The 27373-nt window shown below is 36.2% G+C and overlaps 1 protein-coding gene across 4 annotated transcripts in view; it reads left to right on the forward strand.

The window, feature by feature from the left end:
* The window catches only part of FUT9 (fucosyltransferase 9), a 101201-nt gene that overhangs the window by 53641 nt on the left and 20187 nt on the right, over positions 1 to 27373 (forward strand). The window contains exons 1-2 of one of the 4 annotated variants that reach the window (XM_054279524.1): positions 19784 to 19841; positions 22108 to 22265. The exons of 2 other annotated variants lie outside the window; for them this stretch is intronic. In XM_054279524.1, the coding sequence (XP_054135499.1) occupies positions 22223 to 22265 (43 nt within the window). In that variant the 5' untranslated portion in view covers positions 19784 to 19841; positions 22108 to 22222. Of the gene's footprint in view, positions 1 to 19747; positions 19842 to 22107; positions 22266 to 27373 lie in introns of those variants that run through there. One more of the 4 variants, XM_054279523.1, reaches the window with a different exon arrangement.

The following is a 27373-nucleotide window of genomic DNA, read 5'->3' on the forward strand; positions in this document are numbered from 1 at the left end:
AGCTTTGTTACAATGATAATAATGTGTATTAATATAGATAGTGTGTACAGATTTTAAAAGTAAATTTTCCAGGTATACTATAACTGTCTTTCATTTCAAACATAATATTTTTTCAGCAGAGAATATAACCATGAAAAAAAAATCAGTCAGCTAGGTATAAAATTGGTAACCTTGACAAAAATAATTATAGGACAAAATGGATGTCTTTCTATTTTAAATAATTTTTGAATGGCAAATCAAGCAAAAACCCATAACATTTATAGTTTCTGTAGTATGTTGTTTCTTTACCTCCAAATCTTTACTTAAACTGGAAATGACTGCGTTGCTTGTTCATGGTTGAGCTTTTTGGATTAAATAAATTAGATTCAAAATAAAGCCTAAGGATAGTGCTGCTGTATTGTCAGTCACTTGAACATTATTAACTTGCTTTTTAAAAGGTTTTGGTAGCATATCTAGAATTCTGTATTCCTTGATTAAATAATAAATTGAATTATTGGAATTATTCTTGTTCTAGGGTTCAATCCATTAAAAAGTTTTTGTGGGTTTTTCTTTTTGCTAAGACTTTTTGCTTGTGGATTTTTATAGATTTTATAAATTATACAGGTAAACAAGAAGAGAGCTATATGAATTCCATGTGCAGTTCATTTTCCCTTGCTCGAGCGCTGTATCGTTATAATTTATTTGTTGGTTTTATGGGACATCAGTGAATGTACTCATCTTTGCACATTAAAAAATGTGAACAAGAAAACACTTAAGTCACTGCAACTGTGAGCAGAAACTGGCCTACTCTTTTTTTTTTTCCCTTTGAGTGGGTGGTACTGAAGTGTTTACGAAGTCTTTGACACATTTCAACAGATTTGATATTAGGTATTAAACCTAGTGCTCCAGTAAATTGGTTAGCTACAGTCCCCTCTGATTTCAGTTCAATGTAGTACTCTCACATTGAACTGAAATCAGTTTAAAACACATTTAAAGCCTTAAGTAGATTACAGCTGCCTAGACCATGCAAGACCACCCAACTGACCTGGCAGAGTCATTGAGTAAGAATCCAAGAGTCACTGAGGCAGGAATGGACCTTTCGACATTTCTATTCCATTGTCCTGCTCAAAGCAGTCTCAGATCCGAGATCAGACCAGGTGCTCAGGTTTGTGTGAGCTGAGTCTTGTAAATCTCCACGGACAGAGACTACTTGATATCTCTGACCAGCTTGGCTGTCTTCAGAATGAAAAATTGTCTCTATTTTTTATTATTTTGGTTTTGTCCATCATGTCTTGTTGTCTCTCCAGGTACCACTAGAGAGGATCATGGTTTAGTTTTCTCAGGGACCACCTTGTAGGTTTGAAGAGCTGTTAAGTGTCCCCAAAGTCCCTCTTCTCCAGGCTCAAAAGCACTATTCTCTCAGCTTCTCCTCACAGGACGTGCTCCAGCCCCCTGAGCATCTTGGTGGTCCTTCACTGAACTGACTCCAGCTTATCAGTCTTGTCCTGGGGACCCAGTGCCTTGCCACAGGGTCTGGGTGTTGTCTGAGCACTGAATAGTGGGGGTTAATAAATTCCCTGGACCCCCAGATGCTGCTGGCCTTTCCTGCCCCGGCAGAGATGGCTCACACCCTGTCTGCCAAGATCTTCAGCTGCTTTTCAGCAGGCCTGTTCCCCAGACATACAAGGGGTCTTCTTCCCAGGTGTAAGACCTTGCATTTGTTGTGGAAATTTGCAACCTTTTCTTCTGGCCCATTCCTCCAGCCTGCTTAAATCACTCTGAATCACAGCCCTGGCCATTAGCCCTTACCTACTTACTTGGTCACCAAGGCAAAAAAAAATTCTTACCCAAAACACTTTTTACCAAGAAACATGTCAGTTATCTAAAGACAAAAGCCTATATAGGATGGTCACTCACAAGTCAACCTAGCAGTGAGAACAGGAGAGCTCATGAAAGTTAAGCCGTTCTTAGTCCAAATTAACCTAATTTTTTATTGAAATGGTAATTTTTGGCGCCCTCATGTGACCTTCACTGTTCATTTAGTGCAACTTTGGCATTTTCTTAGCTTCTTAAAAGGTCTTCTTGAGAAGAACACATGATCTAAACCACCTTTGTTAAAAGCAGTACCAAGCTTGTTGGAACCATCGAATAATACCATTTTCACTCTTTTCTTATATCCTAAATCCCACTCATAGTTTTTTTCAAGTGCCAGAAATCCTGGAGCCAGGATTATCTTTAGCAGACAGGTACATTCATAGACATGCTGTGCCTTTTTTCTTCACTAGACTATAGAGGGATTTTCATGTCATTTTTTCAAATAAACATATTTCTGGCTTTCTTCCCCTCCAGATGTACCAATCGAACTCTGTAATTCATATGGTAAACTCAGAGGTGCCCTTTTGGAGTCTGGTATTAACACCTCTTCATCAACTCACACACCAGAAAATTTCTTCAGTATTTCATTTATATATTCATATATAAATATGAATATACTTCATTTCAGGTCAACAAGAGTTTCTTTCCAGTTGGATCACAGTGTGTTTGTGGCCACTAGTGTGAGGGGTCATTGCTCACACAAGGGCAGATGAGTCAGACACTGTTAAGAGTGGTCAAGGTTCAATACTTTCCACAGCCCCATGCATTGACTTTAGGCTGAATGAATATCTTGTATCCTTATATCCTGCCCCACAGGCTACTTAGCTCCATAGAAATACATGAGCCTCAAATTTTCCTTGCCCAGTGTAATAGGGATAACCACAGAAAAAAGAGGATATAGGCTGAGGAGAGCCACTATAGCAGTCAGCATGGCCAATTCTATATTAGTATATTAGTATGGTACTGAATTTTAAATTAAAAATCTAGTTATGTTGTTTCTATCACCTGTATTCAATTACTGCCTTTTCTATTTCCATTGCTTTCAAATGTTACTCAGCCTACTGAGCTCTTTTAGATCATTTTGGAATGAGATCACTGGGCTGTCAATCTCCAAAACTCCTATTATTCCAGTAACATTTCCCTGCATGACTATAAAGCATGCCCACATCCATTGCTGTCTTTCATCTTCAGTCACTGATTAGCAATAGATTTCTTTTACCTTTCTGATCTTTCTCATAAATCAATGCCTCCAGGACTCCTTATCACTCTGTTTCCATTTCATGGTCTTGCTCTCTTTTCATCAATATCTTCTGAAGCCTTCCTGTCCAGGACTGTGTCCTTCCACAACTGCTACAAAGAGTCATTGTATTTTTTTTTTCCTATCTGATGATGCCTTTACAAAAATCAGTCCATGTTATTTCACTTTAATTTAGTTTATTTATGACTATCTTAGTCTGAGAAGAGAAAACTGAACAAATACTGAACTGGAACATATTTCCGTAGTCCTCTGGTAACCCTGGCAGCTTGTATTCTCTTCACTATGGATTGCAGCCTTATTATTTTTTTTTCAAAGTAAACACTTTATTTGCTTTATTTGTTTGTTGACTGGTCAAACATGTTAATAGCAACTCAGGAGAACATTGCAACAGTAAGCAAAGTTATACAGATTGGGAGCTGAGATAGCAGAGTTGATTTTGCCATGAACATTCTAACCTCAATTTTGCAATAGCTCTATATCAGATTCTAGAGGCCCTAGACAAGCATCTAACACTTGCTCACAAAACTCAAACAAACTGGAAAAGAAACCTGAGACTTTTTCCCATTCAGATTTGGAGGAGTAGCTGTAATTTTCCAATTTTTTCATTTCATAGATTTACAGTTAATTATTTTATTAAACTGAGTGTAAAAAAAATAAAAAGCTCAAGTGAAAAATTTCAAGGATCTGTATCATCTTTAATGATCTCACTTCTCTGTGATCAAAAAGAAGACTGTGTTAAGGATCTGAATGGAAATCAGACCAGCTAGTTCTCTATTTTGTTCAAAATACTATTCCTGTTAATATGAATCCTGGTCACAGCAATGTTTTTCTAAATCTACTTGCAGTTTGTTCAATTTTTTTATGTTTGGAAGGCATTGTATAGGAAATTCTGAGACTTTCTGCTGCAACTTTGAGCAGATGAGAGAAAGTGTACCTCATTAGTTCACAGTGACAACAGGACATTCTCAGGCACTCGAATACAGTAAAGCTAAATTTTATGCAGTGCCTCACAAAATGAAAGAAATGCCATGTGTTAACTTGTTGTCAATTCTTCTACCAAAGGTAATGATTTAAAAATAATTTCTTCCCAGTTTAAAGTGTTATCTTTGTACTTCTGTTTTAGAGCTTGTTGCTGCTGTCCATTTTACATATGCCATCAGTATCTTTTCATCTTTGTCACAAGCTCCACGCCTCACAGTCACCTGAGCTCCTCTCAGGCAGGAAAATTTCTCATAAAGCCACAAGGGACCTCTATGCAGTTGATAAGGAGTTCAACAGCATATTTACTGCTTTTAAGTGTTTGAAATCATGGCCTTAATATTACTTCTTTTTTATGCATTGTGAAATTTTAGTGATTTTTTTTAATCAAATATCCTTTATATCTGTTAATATTTCTTTCCTTATGTTTGGTGCTCTATTTTTATCTTCTCCTTTGTGTTTCATCACTGCATCGTGTTTTATTGCACATCAGACACAATAATGGTCATATGCCTCATACCTGACTATTTCTATGCCCAAATTTGTTGGAATATTTACTGGAAAGTTTCCAAAATCACAAGGGCAACAAATAATCTTTATCAAACAGAACAGATGGCAGAAACCTTTGTATTCATTGTGGCATTGTTGCTTTAGAAATTTACAGCTCCAGATGCTAAGAAAAAGATGGAACTTTGTTCACTGAGACCAATATCTGCTGCTTGTTCCACACTGTGTTAAAATTATGGTAAATATTTCATCTTTTTATGACCCAGTAACTTGGGTTTATATGTGCAATTGCCTGTGGGCCTTTGTTTCCCTACTTCATTTTAGTAAGAAAATTGCAGACTCAAATGCAATCTCAGAATTGTAGCAGTCAGAAAAATCCCGTCCTATTCATTCTGTTCTTAGCTGATGAACTCGTATTAAGTTCATATCCATCAAGCTGGGCTAAGTGCTGAGAACTGAGCAAGAGTTCTCACCACCCACACCTTGAGGTCTCAGCTTCCTTAAGGCAGGATAGATACAATGGCAGAATTGAAAAAGAAATGGAAGACTTTATTCCTAGGATCTTGTTTCCACAAATATTTTTAGGAGTATATTTTTTATAAGTTTCACCTGACAGTCTCTTTTCTACAAAAAACTAGTGCAGCCCAGTAAAAGCATACAAGAATCCCTCCAAAGTTGCTATGGCCCTCTTTTTAACCTACAGTGTCCAAATACTGATCTACTGTAGACTAACTTGGAAATCCAACGAAGCCTCTTTCCTTTACTTACAGACTGAAGATATCGATAGCTGTAGATAAACTTACCTGGGAGGAAGATAAACAATTACATGCAATGATAAAGAGCAGACAAGCATTCTCAAAGGTGCAAAAAGACATAGAATAACATGATGATGTCAAGTCAATGCTTTCTGAAAGCAAAGTAGGAAAAGTTGCTCAGTCTACTTGATGCACAGTGAATTCACATTTTTTGGAAAGTTGTGCAACACTTGAATTTAGTTCAGACTATCCTTTCTTTATTTGAGTCACACTTCCTACAAATGTTAACTCACATAAACCAGTACTTCACCCACAAAAATAGGGTTGAAGAGTTTTACTTGGGTTGGAAAGCCAAAACACAGAGCTGGGAAGTGTCAGAGCCAAGGTATGTCACTGTCAGTCTGCCCTGGTGTGAGTGTATGTGTTATATCTTTAATTGCACAAAAACTGGTTTTCCCAAAGCACCTTGCCTAACCAATAACAAAAGTTTGAAAATTCTCAGTGAATGGCAAAAAAGGGCTCAGCTATTCAAAAGAGACTTCTGCTAAAGGAAAGATGAAGACTTTTTGGCCAATAGAACAAAACTGATTAAAAAGGAAGTTACTTTCACTTTATGGAGGTGAAGCAGGTGAATATATAAGGTTGGCATTAAAGTGTCTAAATACTGGTAGGTTTTTAACATGGAAGTCAGTTGAAAGTATCCTGTTTCCTTCCACAATTTTTAAACTATTTAAGTATTTAAGTGCCAACAAACTTTAAAGGGATCAGGCTGTTTGACTTCTGCTTACATTAATAATAGCTGTCCAGCTGCATTCTTCAGCAGCAGCACAAGTTTTCCTCCATATTTTATATTAGAGATTATAATGCACAGTTTGAAACAAATTATAAGACAGCCAAATTGCACAGATAAATTATAAAGTAAGCAAATGTTTTTAGTTTTATTTAATTGCTAGTCAGTAGAGCTACTGGAGGAAAAAAAAGTTATGCTAATTTCAGCACTAGGAAGATAGCAACAGAAGGATGAGAATATTTTGGATGATCAGGTAGTTCCAGCATGTGGAGCATAGTTGGAAGATCATTAAGAACAGGAAACCACACTGCTCCCACTCAGCCTCAGTCTGCAGTGTTTTTCTCTGATTGTAATTTATTGTCTTTCCTTATGATTATTCACCATCTGGAAGAATCTTTAGCTGACCAAAACCAAGAGATGACAGGCAAGACCTGAGGAAGAATGTCAAGTACTTAGCTCACATACTCCAGAGGAAAAGTTAGATAAATCAAAAGCAATCACCACCATCACTCAGGACATTTGACCATGTTCTGAAGACAAAAAAGGGAAGTAAAGCAGTGGCCTAAATGTCATCTTCCAAATGCTCAAAGCCATGGTATTTATGATAGCCAGAGTAAAAAGCACAAAGACAGTCACTTTTGTGCATAATGTTTTCTAGGTAAATAATCAAGTTGAAGGCTGATGAGAATAAACAAAGACAAGATTAATCCAGTTTCTATTGTTATATCCATTCCATAAACTGGTGACTTATAAGCATGTCATCCAATAAAGCTCACATCTATCTCTAGCTAATCAGCAGCTTAAGCTCCACCATAGACAGGCCTGGTCAAATTGATTCTGAGTGCCTGATATAAAATCTGACTACTTTGCCGGCTATCTACAAAGCAAAACTCCCAAATCAGAAAGTCAGTTTTAAAGGCATTTACATTACTGTTCCACCTAGCAAACCAGTATGGTATGAATGCACAAAGTAGATGCAAATGAAAGGAAGAAAAATCTTCAGAGGAAATACAGTCATGTGGTAAGATTCATGCAAATAATTTGAAATATAAAGTGTATAAGACTTATTGGGTTGCCTGCACTTTAAAACTCTGTCAGAGAAACACAGAAACATTTTCCCTGCGTGCCACTCCATTACTTATTTTATGTCCAGTTATGGAGCTATTACAGGTTTTAACAAATAGCTATTTTATGCTTTAAATTGAAATATCTGGCCAATCTTTTTTTTGTGCAATTCATAGGCATCTAATCTGCAAGAAAACGATTTTATTTCTGCCTTTCCAGTCTCATTCTAAGATTTCTTATGTGTGTGTATAAATAAGTTTCAGTTTTTATGAATTTCTACTTGACCTGTTGGTTTGACTTTATTTTTCCTGAAAAAATTTTCACCTGCTTTATTTATTCTGTGGAGGTATTTTTGTCAAAAGCAGCATAGCTAGTTTCACTTTTATTTTGATAAATTGCTAAATAAGTATAGGTTTGAACTACAAATTCAATTACAGAAGGTAGGATGAAAAACAGAGCACTTAACAAAGCAATTACAGAAACAGATTATTAAAACAGAAAAGAAACTTGACCTGGGTATGTCATGTTTTTACTGAAGCTTGAAGTTTGAAGCAGCTGAGCTTTGATCCTGCAAAGGCATGCTCAGAGGCTTGCTTTAGCTCACTAAAATCAAGGGGGCTCTTTGCAATGCAAAAGAGAAGCAGGTGCATCCATCTTACTATACCATAGCATAAATGTGCCAGTATTGAAAAGTGTGCATGAAAGCCCACAGTCTCACTGTTTACCAGTTTTTAGAGAAAGTAATGGAAATTATGTTAATCTGAACTCCACATTGTTCTTGATTTGCATTGTATTTGCTAAAGATTAAAAAAAAGACTGGATGTGAAGAAGAAAAGAAAAAGAATAGGGTACTAAAGAAAAAGAATATGATAGTAAAGAGACAATCACCTTCATGATGTGCTTCCACACAAGAATTGCTCACCACAATATGGCTTTTGATATTTTCTTTTTTTGAACCATTGTCATTACACAGAAATTCATGCAAAACTAATTTAAGTCAGGCAAACATTTTACTCTTGCAAACTTTGGCTCACTGAGGAAAAATTAACAGATCCACTTCCAAGAAAAGGAGCCTTTTATATTGTTAAGAACTTTGGTGAAAACAGGGCAATGATTGTCACAGAGTTGATTCTGACCATGCTTAGTCTCTGCAGTGATTTTTTCCATCTGATCAATTCTCAGCAGCTTAATGGTACCAGATGGCTTAGTAGATAAGACAAAAGATTTTCTCACTCAAGTCTGTGGGGAAACACACACTTATGCTAGTGAAATTAGGCTTTGTTTTGGTTTTTAACTTTCTCTTCACTTCTGGCCCAAGTGAAAAGGGATAATCTTGGTTCATGAAGACAATGAGACTCTGGTGGTGTGATTACAAAGAGGTCCAAACCAGCATTTCATGCATCTGCCAAACACTTTAGATGGGTAATTTACAGCTTAACAGGACACCATGAATACTGGTGAGTTTAAAGCTATGAAGAGATGATCTATAATCTATTAACCAACTATAACAGATTACCTATAAACAACAGAAGGGATTATCTCTAGCTAACAAACTACATTTTTTTAAATGTATTTCATTATTTTATTTAAAACCAAGCATTCTTTCTCTAAATGAGTTGGTAGACACAGAGAAGTGCTACTTATTGGTGGAATTGCAAACCTGAGTCATAGAGATGTTTACTGTTAGTTCTTGCAACTGATGTGTTCATTATTTTGCAATTTTAAAAGGGAGTTGATGATTTTTAAAAATATTTTAACTTAAATATAAAGTGGTTTATATATTCATTTGATTTATTTCACTATTCTTTTTCCCATGTTCTGCTACCAGATGAAAATTAGTTACCAATTCAGTTCTTTGCCCAAAAGATTGGGCAAAGAACCCTTTGGCGTGGGGTTTTTTTGGTGGTTTGGTTTTTTTAATTGTGGCTCATCTCCCTTACCCATTTTATTCCTATGTTTGAATTTGGATTCTTCTATAAGGCCACAGTGTCTCCTTTGGTAGTGCAGTAGTGTCAGTGGGACAACTGCACAGATTCTTTTTCAGTTTTTATAGTGGTTGAATATTCTAATTCCTGTGCAGAGAAAATAAAAAAAAAAATTTTGCAGTGAAACTATTTTGATTAGATAAATGTTCAATTCTACACTAGCTGTGACACTCTTTTGGTGGCATAAATCACACCTATGTGAAGGACACACCAACAAAAGGACAAAAATGAGCTGGTTAGAACTGCCCATTTGCAACATTAAGGAGATTTCACTTCAGAGAAAAATCCTATACAAATGGATTACATATTTTATAATTCTCTGGAAGAGAAGTATTCTGCAAATAAAATCTATGTTACATCACTTAATTTTCTTAAGTGGATGAGGGGGAAATGCAGCAAAAAAGTGACTTATCTTCTGCTAGTTCAACAATTGCCAACTCACTTGTGTCAGTTTTAGGAATAATAACTGGAAAGAGTGAGCAGGGGATAGCTCCAAGGTATATAGTTTGCCCTAATACATGCAGATGGAAATTCTAGGGCCAACACAGGTCAGGCTTGTACAATCTGGCACTGCAGAAACACAGTGAAAATATAAAGTTGCTATATATTCCCAAGACAAGAGTTCTCAAATGGTAAAATATTTTTACCCTAAATTTCAGCTTGTCTTCATTCTTTGTGTATTCTTTCCCTCTAAGCACTTGTAACCTTGGATACTTGCCAGCCTGCTAGTAAAAATCCTGATCATGCAATCCTTGCTCAAACAAATCTGTTGTTGATTTTTATTAAGCCTGTTCTGCTCTCTCATATTTACCTACACATTGCTACAGTGTCTCCAAAGGACACAGGATACAGACATATATACTGGGGAAAATATAGCTCTTGATTTGGGAATTGATCATGAACTTTTCAATCAAGCAGAACTTACAGAAGAAAAATAATTTTTTCTTTTTTTTTTTTTTTAAATATATTGGCCAAGTTACTATGTTATTGTCCTACTTTACAGCTGTTGAAGGTAATGATCACTTTTTTTAGATTGAGGTACCAAAAATTTTGTACTCATGTGTAGGTGTGAGGAATCATGTGCATGTGCCTTAGTCTTGCTTTTTTCAAACCAAAAATAGGGCACTTGAATCCAAATTGCTTCAGTACAATATTCTCTAAATAACTACCCAAGATGATCATTATCTTAAAATTATTCCTGGGAAATGCTTTTGTATGTGCTTAACTCTTTACATGTGAGTAACAACTCAGTAGAATTATCAACACACATTAATGAAAATTACTTTTATAACTCCTTTAGAAAGCTAGTACAATAAGGAATACCAACATCCTTAGAATATTTTCAGTTTTGGAGAAACAGAGAGTGATTCTAGTTTAATACAAGATGTTTGGCTTATATTGAAAATTATATTAAAATCAATTTTGTGTCTTGAAGTAGGTAAATTAAGGAAGTATAAACTCCCCTTTTTGTGAGTGGAATAGATTTATTTCTTAGCTAGTTAGACAAGAGCATAAGAAATAGTTCAAGAAAAATTATGTTATCAACTAAGATAAATAGCAAAAAATCACTTCTAGGGAAAAAAATCACAGGATCAGATTAAATTGGGACAATGAAAAAGACACAGAAAACTGACAAAAAGAAAAAGATAACCTATGGATAACAAACACACAAAAAACCCTTGAGATACAGTGAATGCCATTTCATCTGGAAAGATAAAGGAAGTTGTCTGATGTTTTAAAAGTAGCAGAGAAGAACTTGTGGTGGAAATGGCTTCCTCAAATCTTTTGATGAACAAAGTGGATTGACTGTCAATCAACTTAACAACACAGGAAGAGAAACTACTTGAGGCTGAAGCAGAAGATTTGTATTATAAAAAGACTAGACATTTGCTTTAATAATATTTTTAATTACTTAATTTTATATATGAGTGGAATTTACAATCAGCAAAAGGAGATAAAATGTTAAATAGTTGTGAAACATTTTCGTTCTAAAGACAATTATGTAGTATTTTGTACCTTTTTGTAATAGAACACCAGTAAATTTTAATCCGTTTTTCAGTACTATTTAGATACTCACTGGTATTTTTGTGCATATGTGAACCAAGAAAGAAATTATCAACAAGCAGCACTTTAATGTAGGAAGGCTTTGAGATCTCAAGAGACTGGCTCTGTTCTAGAAAGTATCATGCTGCCTAATTCCCATGGGGACAACTTACCTAGTGTAAACATCAGTAACAAGTAGGCTTTCTTGAATGAAGCTGGAGAAAGTTTAAAAAGGCTTTCAAGATTTGCAAAATTCTTTTAAGAGAGAAGAGGGCTTTCCCATCAGAACAGAAGCAGCTAGGTACCTTGTAATTTGGAACCAAAGTAGCCATGCTGGTATATATGAGTTGGCAGATAAGGGAGACAAGTTTGTACTAACACAGACAGAAACTTTAAAAATCCCACTTCCATTATTAAGCATCATATATATTACCTCATGTCCATATCATCCAAATACTTTGTGTTCAATGTTAATGTTAAGCAGAATTAATGAGTAATTCTGCTTATTTCAAGTGTGAACATTTAGAAGGTTCAAATGGAAAAAAATAACAATTTCCAAGTCTAAATTCAAAGTAGCATCCAAGCTTCATGGGTGAAGCTTCTGTTTTGAAGATGAGTGTTTTAAGGCAACTATAACTATTCTGGCTTTAAGCCTCCTCAGCACAGGAAGAATTTATTTCTTATCTTTTCAATTATCTCCAGGTCAAACGTTATATTTACTGAGGACCTACAATTGAGTATATTTGCAGGACTCCTCTAGAACACTCTTTCTTAGGTGTGTGTTGTAACACAAAGCTCTGCACTGGTGAGATGTGGAAAAAACACAATCCTTTTGGCCTTCATTTTTTTCACATTCTTGGCTGACAAAATGCAACAGAGGAAAAAATATAAGCTGTTTCACTAGCATCTTTCCACAATGAGTTTGTTGGTTTGTTTGCTACGTCACTCTTCTGAAAATACTTGCTCTTACTTGGACTTGATGTTCTTGAAAGTCTTTTCCAACCCTAACAATTCTGAGTGCTGTACTCTACAATCATGCATCCTTCACATCCGAGGAAGGAAGGGCCACTTAACACCTTATTTGGTAGCCAAGGGCAGGGGCTGGGCTTCAGGACCCTTATTCCTGTTTAAGAGACATGACAGCTATCATCCAAAGATGCCTACTTGCAAACAAAATGGAGTTGTAGAGTAGCCCTGCTCTGGACTGGTTTAAGCCACAAATTGTTTCAGCTGCTGATAAGTGCAAATCCCTCTTGTACACATCTATATGTTCCATTTGTTCAAGGGAACAGGGGCACCTGATTTTGTAGTGCAAACACAACTCCAAGTGCTCCCCTTCTCAGCAGCACAGTGCACTCCTCAGTGCAAACATTACACTTGGCTCCAAGTGTGGAAGTTTTAGGCATTGCAGCATTAAACTGTATCTGCCTGAACCCTTTCCTAGTTCTTAAGACAAGTGAGTCTGAACATGTATTCTCCCATTCTTCAATTTCATTTCATTAGAAAAAAGTTATAAAATTGCCACAAGATTTAGATTATAAAAAAAGGCAGAAAAGCCAGAAAAAAGTGGCTATATGCTGCCTGCATAAAAGACTAGAAGATGCATATGAGTTCAGAGCAGAGGAAATTATTCCTAGAACCTGTGAAGTATGTATTTCAAAGAGTGTTTAGGATGATTTCACTTTAGAGATTAATGTTAAAAGGGAAGTGAGTGGTTGCAGGATGGAAAGACGATTTGTGAGTGTTATCTGGGATGGAATCTTTCAGTTTGGGAAAGAATTGTAGATGTCAGGGCAATCTTAGGGCTATTTTGCACTCAGATATCATACTTGTAATTTGATGGAGAAAAGATGACAGAAAAATGGGTAAGGAAATTATTTCACTCAGGAGCAATGCAATTATTGAGACATAATTCATACAAACAGCATCGCTGTTATTGGCTATAAATGCCTTTTGGCTTCTACTTGTGAAGTATAAATGCATTTTATAACCCTCTCTCCTCCCCTGTGCTCTGAGAGGATATATCCTGTAGAAAAGGCCTCTTCTTCAAAAAGATTAAGGGGATAGTACCTTCACTGTGGTAGTCACACTGCAAAAGGAAAAAGAGAAGACAATGCTTTCCTCTCTGGCAGCCAAGACAGCATCCACTCAAGTTCTAACATCTCAGAGTCTAAGGGCAGAATTAGTTATCTACTCAAAAAGATAATAAATAATGCAATTAGATTTAAAGATTTCAGATTATTCATTCAGAGTATTCAGCAAACACCAAATAAACAGAAATCAACCTGGAGAGACAGAAGACCACGCTGGAAAATATTTGCTATATAGAATATTTGTAAAGTACACTGGAAAGAAAGGGAATGAAATGAGGATCAGCAATAAGAACATTGACTTAGTATGTGGACACAGAAATACTCTGTGTTTTTCTTACCTAGATGTTCCATCCCTTCCCACCATTAGACTGGATTGCCACCAGGCAGTGCTTGCAGATTGTTCAGATAATCCAACATTAAAAATCCAGAGATGTCTTAACTTGCAAGAGAAAATTTTCAGTTCCTCCTTTTCCATTGCCTTTATTGACATGCTAAAGCCATGGGCTTCCTTCAGATGAGCTTATACCATGTTTTCTTTAATTGCTGCTAAAGCCCTCCTCTGCTCTCTTAGGTTTTTGATCAGGCTCCTCATCACTCTGTTCTGCTCATATACAATACAGCTGCCAAAATAGCCATGTCAGTTGATATGACAGGCTTGCTTCTGTTCTAAAGCCCTTTCTCCTTCTCCTGTTTCCTACTACATCAGAGTCAGTCTTTATGTTTTTGGCACTGTGCTCACCTTGGAACCTGTCCATCTTTACATCATTTAGCTGCTGTGGTAGCAAACACCTTTCAAGTTCCCTCTAGGTTGCCCTTTAATGCTACAATAGGCTCCTCAAGTTGATCTTGCCATTAACAACGAAGGAAAGGAAAGTTAAAAAACACCAAAAAAAAAGAAGAGAGCACTCTGGTATGAATTCACTAGCAAATAGGATGGCTGATATAGAACAGATACTTTAAGTTTTCTAAAGCCATTGGGACCTGCATACTTAAATGCATGATCTTCCTTGCTCTATTTTTGTCTTATCATTCTTCTCCTCTTTTGCTGCCATCATTTACTGTATCTGGGCTCAGGCAAAATATTTCTTGTGGCAAGTTTTCCACCTGCAAGGGGATGTTCATGATACAAGCACAATGAAATTTTTGTTCTGATGGAGCCCTCCAGGAGCTTGACAAAAGATATGTTATTATTATAATATTTTAGAAACTACAACTAAGTGTTACATTAACCAGTTAAACTACATCTTTATAAAGGAACAGGTTCTGTGGTCATATAATTTTGCAAAATATTAAAAAAGTTAGAGCTACCTGATGACCCAAATCAACTCAGTTTGAGGTAGGCACAGTCCATCATCTATTAAGCAAGACATCACTCCTAACACAAAAGTACAAGTCAAATTCCACTAATAAATAAAGTGAGTAATAAAATGAATGAATATATTAATTATAAAAGTGTATAATGTAATGAATATGAATAATAAAGTGTATAATAGAATGAATATGAATAATAAAGTGTATTGTATACAAGAAAATGTACTTCAGATTTTCAATTTGAGAAAAAGGCACAATTTTTCTCATTATATATATCATAGTTTAGAGCCACCAGGAAAAAACAACTTCCTTTTGTAGTCTTAACTTTACTATTTTCCACACATTTTATAGTACAGCTGACATTTACATATATTTAAGTATTTCTCAGATAATGTAATACACTCTAATACTATCTTTTCTATTTGTAGTAGCTGAAATTTTAAAATAGTATTTAAAACAACAGCAAAAAAAAAAATAAATTAAAGATGAAAACCCAGCTTTGCAGATGTAAGAACCTTACATCAAATTATTCCATTTAGGATCTCTAGAAGCATTGAGCAAACTAACTCAGTCCCCAAGCTCACATTTGCAGGAGGAAATTCAGAAACAGCTGAACAAATGCATATGTTAAGCAACCTGACCTTGACTCTGTGCTCTGTACATGATGCTAGTGATGTCTTTGTGAGCTGCTGTTTCAGCTGAGCTAATGAGTACAATTCCTAGACAAGATCAGACTGAGAGCTCAGGAGAATGCAGGTGACTCAGAGCTAATGTGATATCAGATGGAGCAAAAAAAAAGAGCAAAGACACACACTCACTTTTGATTTCTCTGAGGGGGTAAACAGAAACACTGAAAAAAAGTCTATTGGAAGTGAGGGAGTAGGAAAAGATGCCTTTGGTAAGTGTAGGGAGCTAAGAGGTTTTGTGCTGCCATTCATTTTCAATATTTTGTGTAAAAGATCTGCTCAAAGCATCCTCAAGAGTCTCTCTGTGGAAAATCTCACTGTGGCAAGTAGCTGCTAATTCCATTTTAAATTAGTATGTGTTCCTGAAGTACAACCTTGGCCTTTCAAGAACACATCTACTGAATGCTTTAAGCCAAGTGTTCTTCAGCTGCTTGAAGGTAAGGGTGTGCAGCACGCTGGTTATCCCTGGAGCTGTTCTCCAAGGCCTGCTCTGTGTTTGGGGCAAGGCTGGTTTTATCCTTAGCACACCAGGCAGTTTTCATGCAAGCTGCAACACTCATCTGAAATCCTTACCCTACACACCAGCAAGTTGGGAATATTCAAAAAGCCTTGACCCAGCTTTGAAGGAGAATTTGGATTACTGCAAAGAAAACCAGAGGCTAATCAAGAGGAGTTTTACTGACAAAGTAAATGATAGTGAACTAAGAGAAATCTTTTAGTGCATGAACTAGGTAAAAATAATTTTTTTCACTTTTTTTACCATTAGAAAAACAAGAAACTCTTCTATTGAGGTCTGAAAATACCCAAACTACAACTGAAATATTAAATGGATTTGAAATAGCTAGAAAAGGATAAAAAAGTCTGTGAGTACAAAATACAAAATCTGATGTTTTGCGTGTTTGGTTCTTTACCCTGAAGGTGAGACTGGAGAGGTGTGACAAACACATGGGAAAGTTGGACAGCGATAACTCAAGAAAGAATGAACTTATTGTGCCTTTTTTATATTCTAATTGCATTTCTTCCTTCTCCTTCTTCAAATCACATCTGACACTTAGATTAATCTGATAGATTGCAAATGTATTCCAGATACTAAATGTAATGTAGTATTACATTACATTTGTGTAAATGTAATGTAATGTATTTGGCACATTAAAAATATGATCATATTGGTCAAAAATATCTGCATCTTGTCCTTCTAAGGGCATTCAATTTTTTTTTACTAGTAAGTCATAAAGTTTGCACTCTTACTTTGTTCCAAACATAATTTAACATACTTGCTATATGGTTAGATCTGTCATTTTCACTTGTCATGCCCAGTAGCTCTGATGTCCTTAGCATTCAAGAATGTGAAATAGTATTTTTTGCATCCCTGTATTATTTTCTGGGAATTTAGGACCTGTCACACTGACAAATGTTTAATTATCTTCAAGCCTGATAGAAGAGACTATGATTCTGTCCTGAAAAGGCTGGTTTTCTTCATCACAGTAAAACTTATTATATTTCTGCATGTTACTGATAGCATTTTAAATTAAAAAGATTATAATTTCAAATAATAAATAAAATAAATAAGTAAATAATTACACGGCAAACTTTATTGCATATTTTCTAATTATTTTATTTTATTATTTTCTAATTATTTTATTGTGTTATTTTCTTTACCACAATACTTTCATAAACCATTTTTGGATCTGTGTTTATTGTGGATAGATGTTATTTTCTTTTGGGGTTTTTTAGTTTGTTTGTTTGATTCATTTCATGTTTGTAATGGCATGATGGACTTTATATCCCGAGCCGCTGCTTGCAGTTTTCAAATAAAATGCTTTTCAGAGTCTGCAACATCCAGGGTAGTGACACTGCCCTTTAGATATTTATTTTAAAAGAAAGTAAAGGAGACATGTACAGATAAGAGTTCTATATAGACTGTTTTGCACCCTGTTTATAACAGTTCAGGAGCTATAGTTCAGCTTAGTCTATAGTCAAGGTATAGTATGTTTCTGATGTCATTGCATTTTATATTACTATATATTTATATTACTATATATTCTGATATACATATACTATATGTATATGAGAATACATATATGCAAACTCCACAGAGCAGGATTAAATGTAGATAGGAAAGAGTACTAATTCCCTGGTTTTGTTGTCTTGTTACACATTTTGTGTGAAAACATTAGAATTTTCTCCATGCAAAATAAAATTATTTTTATAACCAGAAAAACCTCTCCTAGCTTATGCTGACAAATAAATCAGGTGGGAAATTCCACCTGCTTAGCTGCATCAAATATTTAAAGAAGTTGAAGAGCTTTGTCCACACACCCCAATCCAAAGTAACAATGCACAAAGTAAGACCAATAACAATAAGAAAATGTTTTCATAAAAAGACCATTAACCTCTGTCTGTTGAACTATGTAGGAAATTTTTGAAAGTATTTGTTGGAAATTGCTTGTTGCATCAAAATAGCAGTACTTATTCATCACAAGTACTACTCTGCAGTTTCTCTGAACAATTCACCAACCATTAGAGCACGTTTGGTACCCATGTAGCCTTTTTTTGTTAGTACTGCTTGAGGGGTTTGCCTCATGCTCTGTCTGGGGTACCCAGACCCAGCAGCTGTGGGGCCAGACCTGTGCTTCAGGAACTCATCACCTGCAAAACAAATCTTGTCTTCTTGCTTATGAGCATATTCACCAGCTCAATCAGAAGCAGAAAGTTGAAGTTTTTTCCATTCTCCAGGACCTGCACGCTAAGCCTGAAGACAATGAGTTTTGTGCTGATTTGGGGGGACTTTGAACCATTAAATTGTGTAAATATATTTTACCTGGAAGTCACTCTTTACTCATCTTCCTGTGGACCTGGCAGGTACAATTAGTGGAGGTAGACTATTATTGTCCTCTACTGATTTTGAGAGTAATTTGGGCACTAATTACATTTAAGAGACAAGAGAAGGACTTCACATTTGTTGCTCAATGCATTTCAGTCAGGGTAGTTGGTGGATACAGGGCTATAAAAAGTAAAGATTTTTGTATTATAAAATAGCTGTGCAAAAATATCAGAGCTTGGTAATAGCAAAAGAATGCTAATCATTCATCACATTCTGCAATCCTATCTATATTCTCTCAGAAGATATAAATACTAAACAATTAAGGCCCAAAATCTCTCAGCAAGTTCATTCTTATTATTTCTGTTTTATAGAAAAACCACAAGGGACAAAAATGAAACACTTTGGTTAAGGTCATAGAGTAAGTCTGCTGAAGATGTGCAAATAGATTCAAACTCTGCTGATTCTAATTTAGTTTTTTTAACCAAAGAACAGGTTTTTTCTGCAACATTTCTCTCACTCATTAAACATCTCTTGCATAGTTTAAATTAAGAGCATCATTAAGAAGTGAAGTTAATTACCTTCTCTCCTTTTAAAAACTATTTGCTGATTTCTATATTGAAAAGATTCAAGCAGGTTTTCTCATGTGTCTATAATGGTAAAATATCTAAACACAAATATGAAAATAATCATGCTGCTTTGCCATGTTTTCATGGTATAAACAGCCAATAACACCCACAGCAACTTTATTAAGACAAAGATTAGCAAATATAGGAGTTTAATTGGATTTTGTTTTCAAACATATCAAAGCCCTAAAAGACTTGCATTTACACTCTATTTCTTCTTTATAGGCAAACCTGACAGTATGAAAATTAGGTCAGTGTTTGAAGCAACAAAATTTCTGCATTTTTCTAGTGAAATGGGAGGGTAGTTTTTCACAGTATGTTATGAAAGAATTTCTAAAATTTCATTTTCAAAAGCATGTACAAGGCATGGAGAGGACAGAATTTGAAAGTAGGAATGTTAACAGCTTAATATAATACCCAGAATCTTTAGTAAATTCCCTTCGGCGTATTATTTGAATTTTCAGGTCCTTACATAAAAGTAAAACATTTAACTAAGGCACTTATGGAAATATTTCGTATGGAGCCTAGAGAGTCAAAGTCTCATTGAAGAGGACTTAGGCAACCGACTCATGCTCCTAAGTTCAAATATTAAGGCACCTGTGGGACATTCCACCCTCTCAGCTGCTGTGTAGGCTTTCTGTCTCCGGAGATCTCTTCATCCAAATTGTTGGTGAAGTCTCCAGCATGAGAATCCAGACTGGCTGCTTGGCTCTGAGTAAGCCACAGACCTTTCTGCTGTGACTGAGCTACCAAAAGCCTGGGAAAAAGTCATTACCCTCCTAGGAATCTCAAATCAAAACATGCTCTCCCTATAGTATGTCTCAACCCTTCAGGATTTTTGGAGCGTGACTGAACTTCACATAAGTCAGCACGGAGAGAGAGGAAGGATACCTAATTGACATGATGTAGCTGAAAGCACTGACTTATGATGTCACAAGATGTCCCTAAAATGTGTTTTGTTTCATTTTAAAACAGATATTTGTCCATTCTGCAATCTGTCACATGAAGCTGCTGTATTCTAGGATGCATCACAGATGGAAGATTTTGTCTCCACAGCCACAATGTTCTGGTGAGAACCACATTCTGTTACAGTAGTCAAGTATTTAAGTCTCACCTGTGATGCACAAAGACTCTTATTTCTGAATTCCTCCTTACAGATTAGTTGTTAGATTTCTTTCCTGGAAGATAAGAACCCAAATCAAACACAGAAGGTATTTGGATTTTATTCTTCTATTTTCTAGAACGGCATTTAAGACATGTTCCTTACATTCCCCACCTGCCAATACAGAAAGATCCTACTCCTTCATCCACTTGAATCCAAAAAAGGATTTATAACTACATCCCTAGAGGAAATAAGAAATAAGCATCTAGTCTCCCTAGAAGACAGCTATTTTGTGAATTACTTACTTAGTAGTCTCTCTCCTTAACTATGAAAATAGATTAAACACCCAATTTAGAAAATATGCCTAACTTTTAGAAGATTGAAGTTCCAATTAAAATGTCTAGGTTATTTTTGAAAACAGTGATGGATTTCTGTCACATATGGATGTCAGGTGATTTTTAAAGTGGGACCATATTCCTTCCACAAATAGGATGAGTTTCATCAAGCTTATTGTCTTGACTTGGGACTTTGTAGAATTCTGCAACATCTAGCTCAAGCTTAAATTACACTTGTTCTCAAAATCATTAGTATGTACTAAATTAGGAATTTAATGTGGCCATCATAATTAGACTCATATAGTGAGAGTTAACAGGGATTTTTTGGATGTAAAAGAGTTAATTTCTTTAAGATTCTTTATGTCTATTAAATGGCTAGTCCAAAATTAGGTGATTTATTTATACTCCATGTAAAACAGTTATAAAATACTCTGTAAGAAGCTTTTAAAAGCTAATTTTATATATAAGTCTTTGCAGAGAAATGGAAGCACTTGCTGACAATTAATATTTAATCTTCTTATTGTCACAACACCTTTTTTTAGCTCTTTTTTCTTTAGCTCCCACAGAGAATGGATTCTGAAAGAAAATAGAAATAAGAGTCTTCATTCTTCCCTATTACTCTTATAACAAAGTTTATAAAGCAATATTGTGAGCTTACTAAGAGCATAATAAAGTTATAATACAGAAAAAATTATCTGTGATCAGTGCTGTAATTCAAATGTCATTTAAAAGATAGCTCTGAATTGATAATCATGTTTTGGGGAAATAATCTGAAGTACCTGAGAGAAGAAAACTGAAGAAGGAATTCAAGGTAACTTTTGCCTCAGAGACAATGGCACAACTGAAAACTTTTAAACTTTCTCAAAAATAACCTTTGTAAAGGAATTTAAATAGCAATGTGCTACAATGGCATAACTACACTGATAATGCAGTAAGAAAAAAAGAAGATAACATGGGACAGAACTACATAAATACTTTTGTTTTCTTTTTTCTTATGTGTAACTGTTGTAGTCTACTTCTTCTTATTGATTTCTTTGGGTTTAGATTTCTTTGGGCCAGCTAAAAAAGCATTTGAAATGTCTCTGAAAGTAATGAATAGATTAACAGAGACTGCTAATTCCTCTCTACTACCAAGCCTCTAAATATACAGTATAAAAAGCCAGACAAAATGTAATAATAATAATAATAGCTGTACTGCATATCAGCTTGGGGTATATTTGCCTAGTCTGCTTTTCCTCTGTGCCCATCAGTGTTCTCCTTCTTCATATCACCTTGAGGCTAAAAACTGCTTTTTCCAGGCTTTGAAGTCATACTAAAATAGAAACTGTATTTTCTCAACTTAAAAAAACTTGGTGTCAGTAAAGGAAAGTGCATGACAATCTTTCAAGCAGGAAATCCTTTACACACAAGATCCATGCAGCGCATTATTATTACCTGTACGTGCCTCCTGTGAGCAAAGTTCTGACCCCATTGCCCTTTGGAGTAAAGTAGTAGGAGTGCTAATGCATTGTGATTCATAAGGACTGCCACAATGTCTCTGCTGTGTCAGATCTTTGCTGCACAGTGGATCTGGCCATACTCAAGAAGTGAGCCCGCTCGGCTCCGTGTTGTTTTGCAGGACATCAGTGCAGTCAACCCTCCCAAAGCCATGCTGAAAGGTTGGATACATCAGCTCAGGCAAATTACAGCTGGTGCTCCCATGATATCTGAATAAAATGATTTATTTTGGTCTCATTTGGAAAGCAAACACATTGAGGCTATGATCTGGTGATCTGGACCTACCAGAAATGCAAATCAGACTTTCTTCTGCAATTACTACAACCTACTGTGTGCACTTGACATGACACTGAGATTAGGAAGTAATCTGATAGATCACTTTTTGATTTTTGCTTTTCCAGTCTGCTGAATCTCATCTGCGCTGATTTACAAGCCCAAAGCTGTCACAGACCCCAATTACTCCCTTAACAGAGGATTCAGTCAGTACAAGAGAAACAGTTACACGATATTAGTTACATGATAATTTCTGTACCTACTTTCAGAATGCTGTACAAAGAAGGTGAGTCTCTTTAACTCCATTTTTGTTTGAGGAAACTAAATCAAGGCATAAGATCTGACTTGCCAGTGTCCCCATCAGCTCTTTCAACATTCAAGCAGACCAGGTAAAATGTCATCAACACTCAAACTTATAATAGGTCTCTCTCATTTCTAATTTCTGTCAGAAGTGCCATCACAGCTTCTCTTTTATGGCAATCTGAAGTTAGTTGCCTATGTAAAGGAATTAAATTATACTTTTAAAGTATAAAGAAGTTTACAGTGAAATAAACCTGTTCCTTTTGGTGTAGAGGGAGATTTTATTTGTGTAATAAAAATCTTTATAGCAAAATTAAATACCAGACTGGTAATTATGCTTTCCACAATCTCTTAAAAAAACAGATTTGTTTACAGGTAACATATCTGGCTGTACCAGGATTTCCAAAGCCAGGCAATTGCTACAATGCTCAGCAATCCTTTGGGAGCAATGCTGAAAACTGATACCTTGATTAAGTAGTGAGATTGACAAGCTGAGGAAAAAACTGTGAAAGAGACTAGAATGTGAATGGGAACTCCACGTGCATTTGGGAAAACTTGCTGCAGATCAGACAGCTTTGATGGTTCAGGATGAAGTTTTAGCCCAAGAACAGATCCTAGATCTGAGACTTCTGCAAGAGTCCTAAGTTTTTTTTTTTTTTCTTTAATAACAGAATAAGGAAAGGGACACTTTTAGTTATTTATAGCATAAGTAACTCTGAAACCTTTTTTTAGACTTCAGTATATCTTTTCCCAGCAGAATAAAAGTTTCATGTATTTTTTGCACAAAATAAACATATTCTTCATATTTCTTCATATTTTAGGAGCAAGGACAGTGCTGACAAACCACAGTCATTGCTTTCTTCACCAAATGTGCAGACAGCAATGTGTATATCATTACTGGGAAGAGGAAATTTTTGTTTCACTAGTGCTTTCACTGGTAGAGATACCAACTGAGGGTAGGAGTGTAAAATTCATGGATCATTTTAGGAGAAAAGCAAAAAAAAAAAAGCCACAATTTACAGAAAAAACTTCACCACACATGCTAACTAACATAGACCTATGATGCAGTAAAACAGGACAGGAGCATCCAACCAGTGGCAAATTTCTCCAAATTAGAGCAGTTATTCTGTTACAGTAATAGAGCTAGAGCTATTCAGACCATATTCATTCCACACCTCTGATGAGTTCCAAATCACAGAGAGCATCACTCAAAATATTTTACTATTCTCGGTCTACACAATTGCTAAACCAGTTCCTAACGATGCATTGCAGCCAAGTGTATCCAGCACAACTTCTGCTCCTGACACAAAATAGGCTGCAGTCATGGTTCAGACCTATGTGGCATCAAAAGAAGAAAAACAAGCAGAAAAGATAGAAAAGAGCATTTGTTCGAGACTATTTCAAACCTTCCACGTTAAGGGCTCTCTGCCTTGAGAGAACGAGCAGCAAGCTCTTTATACTCAATTGGAAATAGCAGTGAAACTCAGGAGCTGCTTTCCTACAGTCTCCTAGTAGGATTTTTTGCAATCAATACTGTATGTTTTGCATCTTAGTTTTTGGGGTAGAGCACATTACTATTTTAAGCTTTGCAGTACTGCTGTGATTCCTAGAAATGTTATCTCTCAGGGAAAATGGAATCTCTGTGTATTCACAGTGCTGAAGAACCCAGGAACCTTAGGCTTCCTGGATTTAGGTTTACCATGAAATTGAATCAGAACCAATGGTAAAATATTTTGAATAATTTAATCATGTGGGACTTTTTGTGTGTGTGTGTGAATTCATATGCATGTATGCAAGCACACAGGAAAGATACTAAGAGGCAGAAATTATATTGGTTATGCTCTTTCTTTACCATCCTTCAATGTTACAGGAGTGAGGTGCACTGAAGTCTGGCAATTCTCATCCATGTTTAGCTGCTCCTCAGCAGCTGTCTAAGCCAAAGCAGGTCACAGCATAGGTGTACTTTCCTGCCATGTTTAGCTGTTCAGATCTATGTCCTGTGTCTGGGAAGTTAAACAAGCTAGGATTAGAGATGCTGTTCAGCTGTTTGATTGCAATAATGCTATTTCCCTCATCACAGACATTTTGATTGGAAATCTGCAGTGAGAGTCACAAAGGACGATGTTGATGTAATTAGGATGCTAAAATGACAGTGACAGCATGTTAGTTGAGCTGTGGGAATGACATCCAAATTGTGGGTTTCATACTCTGTATTTACCACCAAAATACACCTTCAGACTTGTGACGCACGATAGCAAACAGCTGCCACCCTTATTACACAGAAAGTGGAGTAACAACAAGGAGGTTATTTAGGGAGTAATAACAGCTTTCAAAGCAAAAGGCAAAGTGCTGATCAGTGCAGACCAGGAAAGTCCATATTTGTGCTTCACCTATCTTTTTTGCCCTTAGAAAAACATCTATCCATTTCCCTATTCCAAGCAGCTCTTTGGAATTATTCTCCTTAAGAGACTTTTCCATTAAAGTTAAAAGGGAGAGGGTTAAGAATTGCCTTCCTTGTATAATTTATTTATTAAGCTTCCCTTGCTTTGCTTTGTCAAAGTGGTTTTCTTCCCTGGCAGCTACAGAAGGAATTACTTTAGTGTGTTACACTCAGTTTGATAATAGTTATACTCTATATAATTCTGTGGTTTTGTGTATTATGCTGCTTTTTGTGGCATCATAATTTGACCAGTTTGTGTACAGATATCTTTATAGCTTAGTGATCATATTTATACTGTGGCCAATCAAAAGGGAAAGTTTGAGAACAGTGATTCCCAATTACATACACATATCAAAAGCTTACAAATATATATACAGGCATATTAAAAGTGAGATCCAGTATGGAACCTCACTAAAGAACAGGACCTGGTGGATGTTGGGCCAGATGCAGGCTCTGGATCAGGTATGTTGAGAAACATGGGGAAAAGCAGCTTGTTTCAGAGGATCATCGCTGGTCACAGTGCTGTCACCTGCAGCCAAAGTCTTCCAGAAGATCTGAGAAGCAGGACAGTGAGGAAACGGGGTTTGGGAACCAACAGAGCTGGGCACAGACAGAACATAACACCTCTTATTTCAATGAGGTATTTGTGATGCCTTGAATTTTAGCTTTCATAGTTTTTAGATTCTGTACTGCCTTAGTGTGTGACTATGAAATTCATATAAAGTGTTAGCAAGGTCTCTTCACAGTTTAGTTGGACAAAACAATCCTTTTCCAGCTTGAGAACCAAGGATACCATTGCAACTTTAGGCTCAAGAAGTGTAAACAATGGTGAATTGAGGAAAGCAATCTGGGAGGATGGGATTTCATAACCTGAAGCTGTAATTGGACAATTGACCCCAATATGTATATGGTCCAAAACTTATAAAAGTGTGACAATTCATGACATGCTGTGCATCTTGCATCCATCTTGGGTCCACCTTTGGCAGAGCCATGGCCAAGCTCTTGTACTGCCCGAGGTGTATCCCTTGAAGGCCTTTCAATAAATACCAATTTATTCCTTTAACTCTGTCTAGCCTTTGTTCCAGGTCAGCCTCTTTAGGCATCATTTGCATGGCAATCTACACAAAGCCTGCAATCATAGGTCCAGAAAGTGTGTGCAAAATAAAGTGTTATAATGAAATTAATGGGATTTTTAACTCATGCTCATTAACTGGGTAACGATTACACCCGAAAGTCTCAGTGATTAGATCCTGCAGTCATTTTTAATTTGGAGTGTCTGCTGCTGGGATAACAGGGTCCAACTCTAGTAATGAATTAGTAGAGTGAAGTGGTGTGAAATGCATGTGAGATTATGAGCCTACATGAAATGTCAGGGATGTAATGTACCCTGCACCTTGTCTCCATGAAAGTAAATGTAGCACCCTTGGTGTAAACATGCATAGGCATGGAGATTAATTCTGCATAATAAATAACATAGCAAAGCCACAATTCTTCAATTCTGATTCAATAATACAGAATAAATAGCACAGTAGGACATATGTATATTATGTCTTTAACAGAAAAATAACTATCAAGAAACTGCCTCTGTTCTGCCACCTTTACTCTGGATGAGTCTGGTGATCCTGTCTCTCCTGCATACTCTTGAAGTCTTAAGAAATCCAGTTCTTTAATGTTCCTTGTCTGACAATCTTTCCCCTTTCTCAGAGGAACAGTACACAAAGAAAAGAAATTGCAACATTTCAGAATCCTTTTCTCCCAGACTTTTCATGGATCTTTATTTCACCAATTTCCATGTATGAAACAATTGTTGTTGAATTAACATGCTGGACCCTATCAAAAACACTCAAAGTTCTGCTAATGTGTCTTAAAATATGTAAATGTTCAGTAAATAAAAGCACTCTAAATGATGACAAAGGCTAGGAAAAGAGGCACTGGCAGTGTTATTTGGATACTTCAGTGAAGTGCTTTTGTTGCTGGAGCTGACAGAATTCCTTAGCTGTCTCTAATTCTGAGAAACTGAAAGGTTCTGACATTGCCCCAAAAAGAAAAGGAGTAAAGATGAAAACAGGGTCAGAATTATGAAAAGGGAACAGTGGAAGGGAAAAATAATGGAGAAGCAGTTAAGAGAGCAGGTCAATCTGTTAGTAGGACCATAATATCTGAAGTTATGACCCTAAGGAGAAGCATTGCATTGTAGAAGCATTGTACATGTGCATGTTCAGGTGCAAGCTCTTTAGGACAGGTCCTCTGAGGTGCCCTTACCTGAAACCTTAGGGGACACTGGGAAGCTCTGGGGACACTGGTACCCCTGTGGGTGCTTGCTGCTAGAGCAACAGTGGCTGGATTGTCTCCTGATTGAAACTACTAATTACTCAGGTTATGTCTGTATCAAGGTGAGATACATTTCTTCCCCTCTTACTTTCTTTTTAGGAGGTAATTCAGCCTTACAGCTCATGAGAGGGATGTGAGGCTGTTGTCATATCCCACCCTGACAGCATCCTGACATGTGTATCGCTCGTCCAAGCTTGACAGCAGAAGAAATCTTCCAGCCATTAAGGGAACCTTAATGATAGCTGGGATGACTTTTTGTCCTCTGCAAAATTTTGTGATACTGAAATGTTCCCTTTTTGTTCAGAGCAAAATTGAAATATTTC

The sequence above is a fragment of the Melozone crissalis genome, unplaced genomic scaffold (genome assembly GCF_028551555.1).
Source record: "Melozone crissalis strain CALT ecotype California unplaced genomic scaffold, PUWL_Pcris_2 ptg000027l_1, whole genome shotgun sequence".
NCBI lineage: Eukaryota > Metazoa > Chordata > Aves > Passeriformes > Passerellidae > Melozone > Melozone crissalis.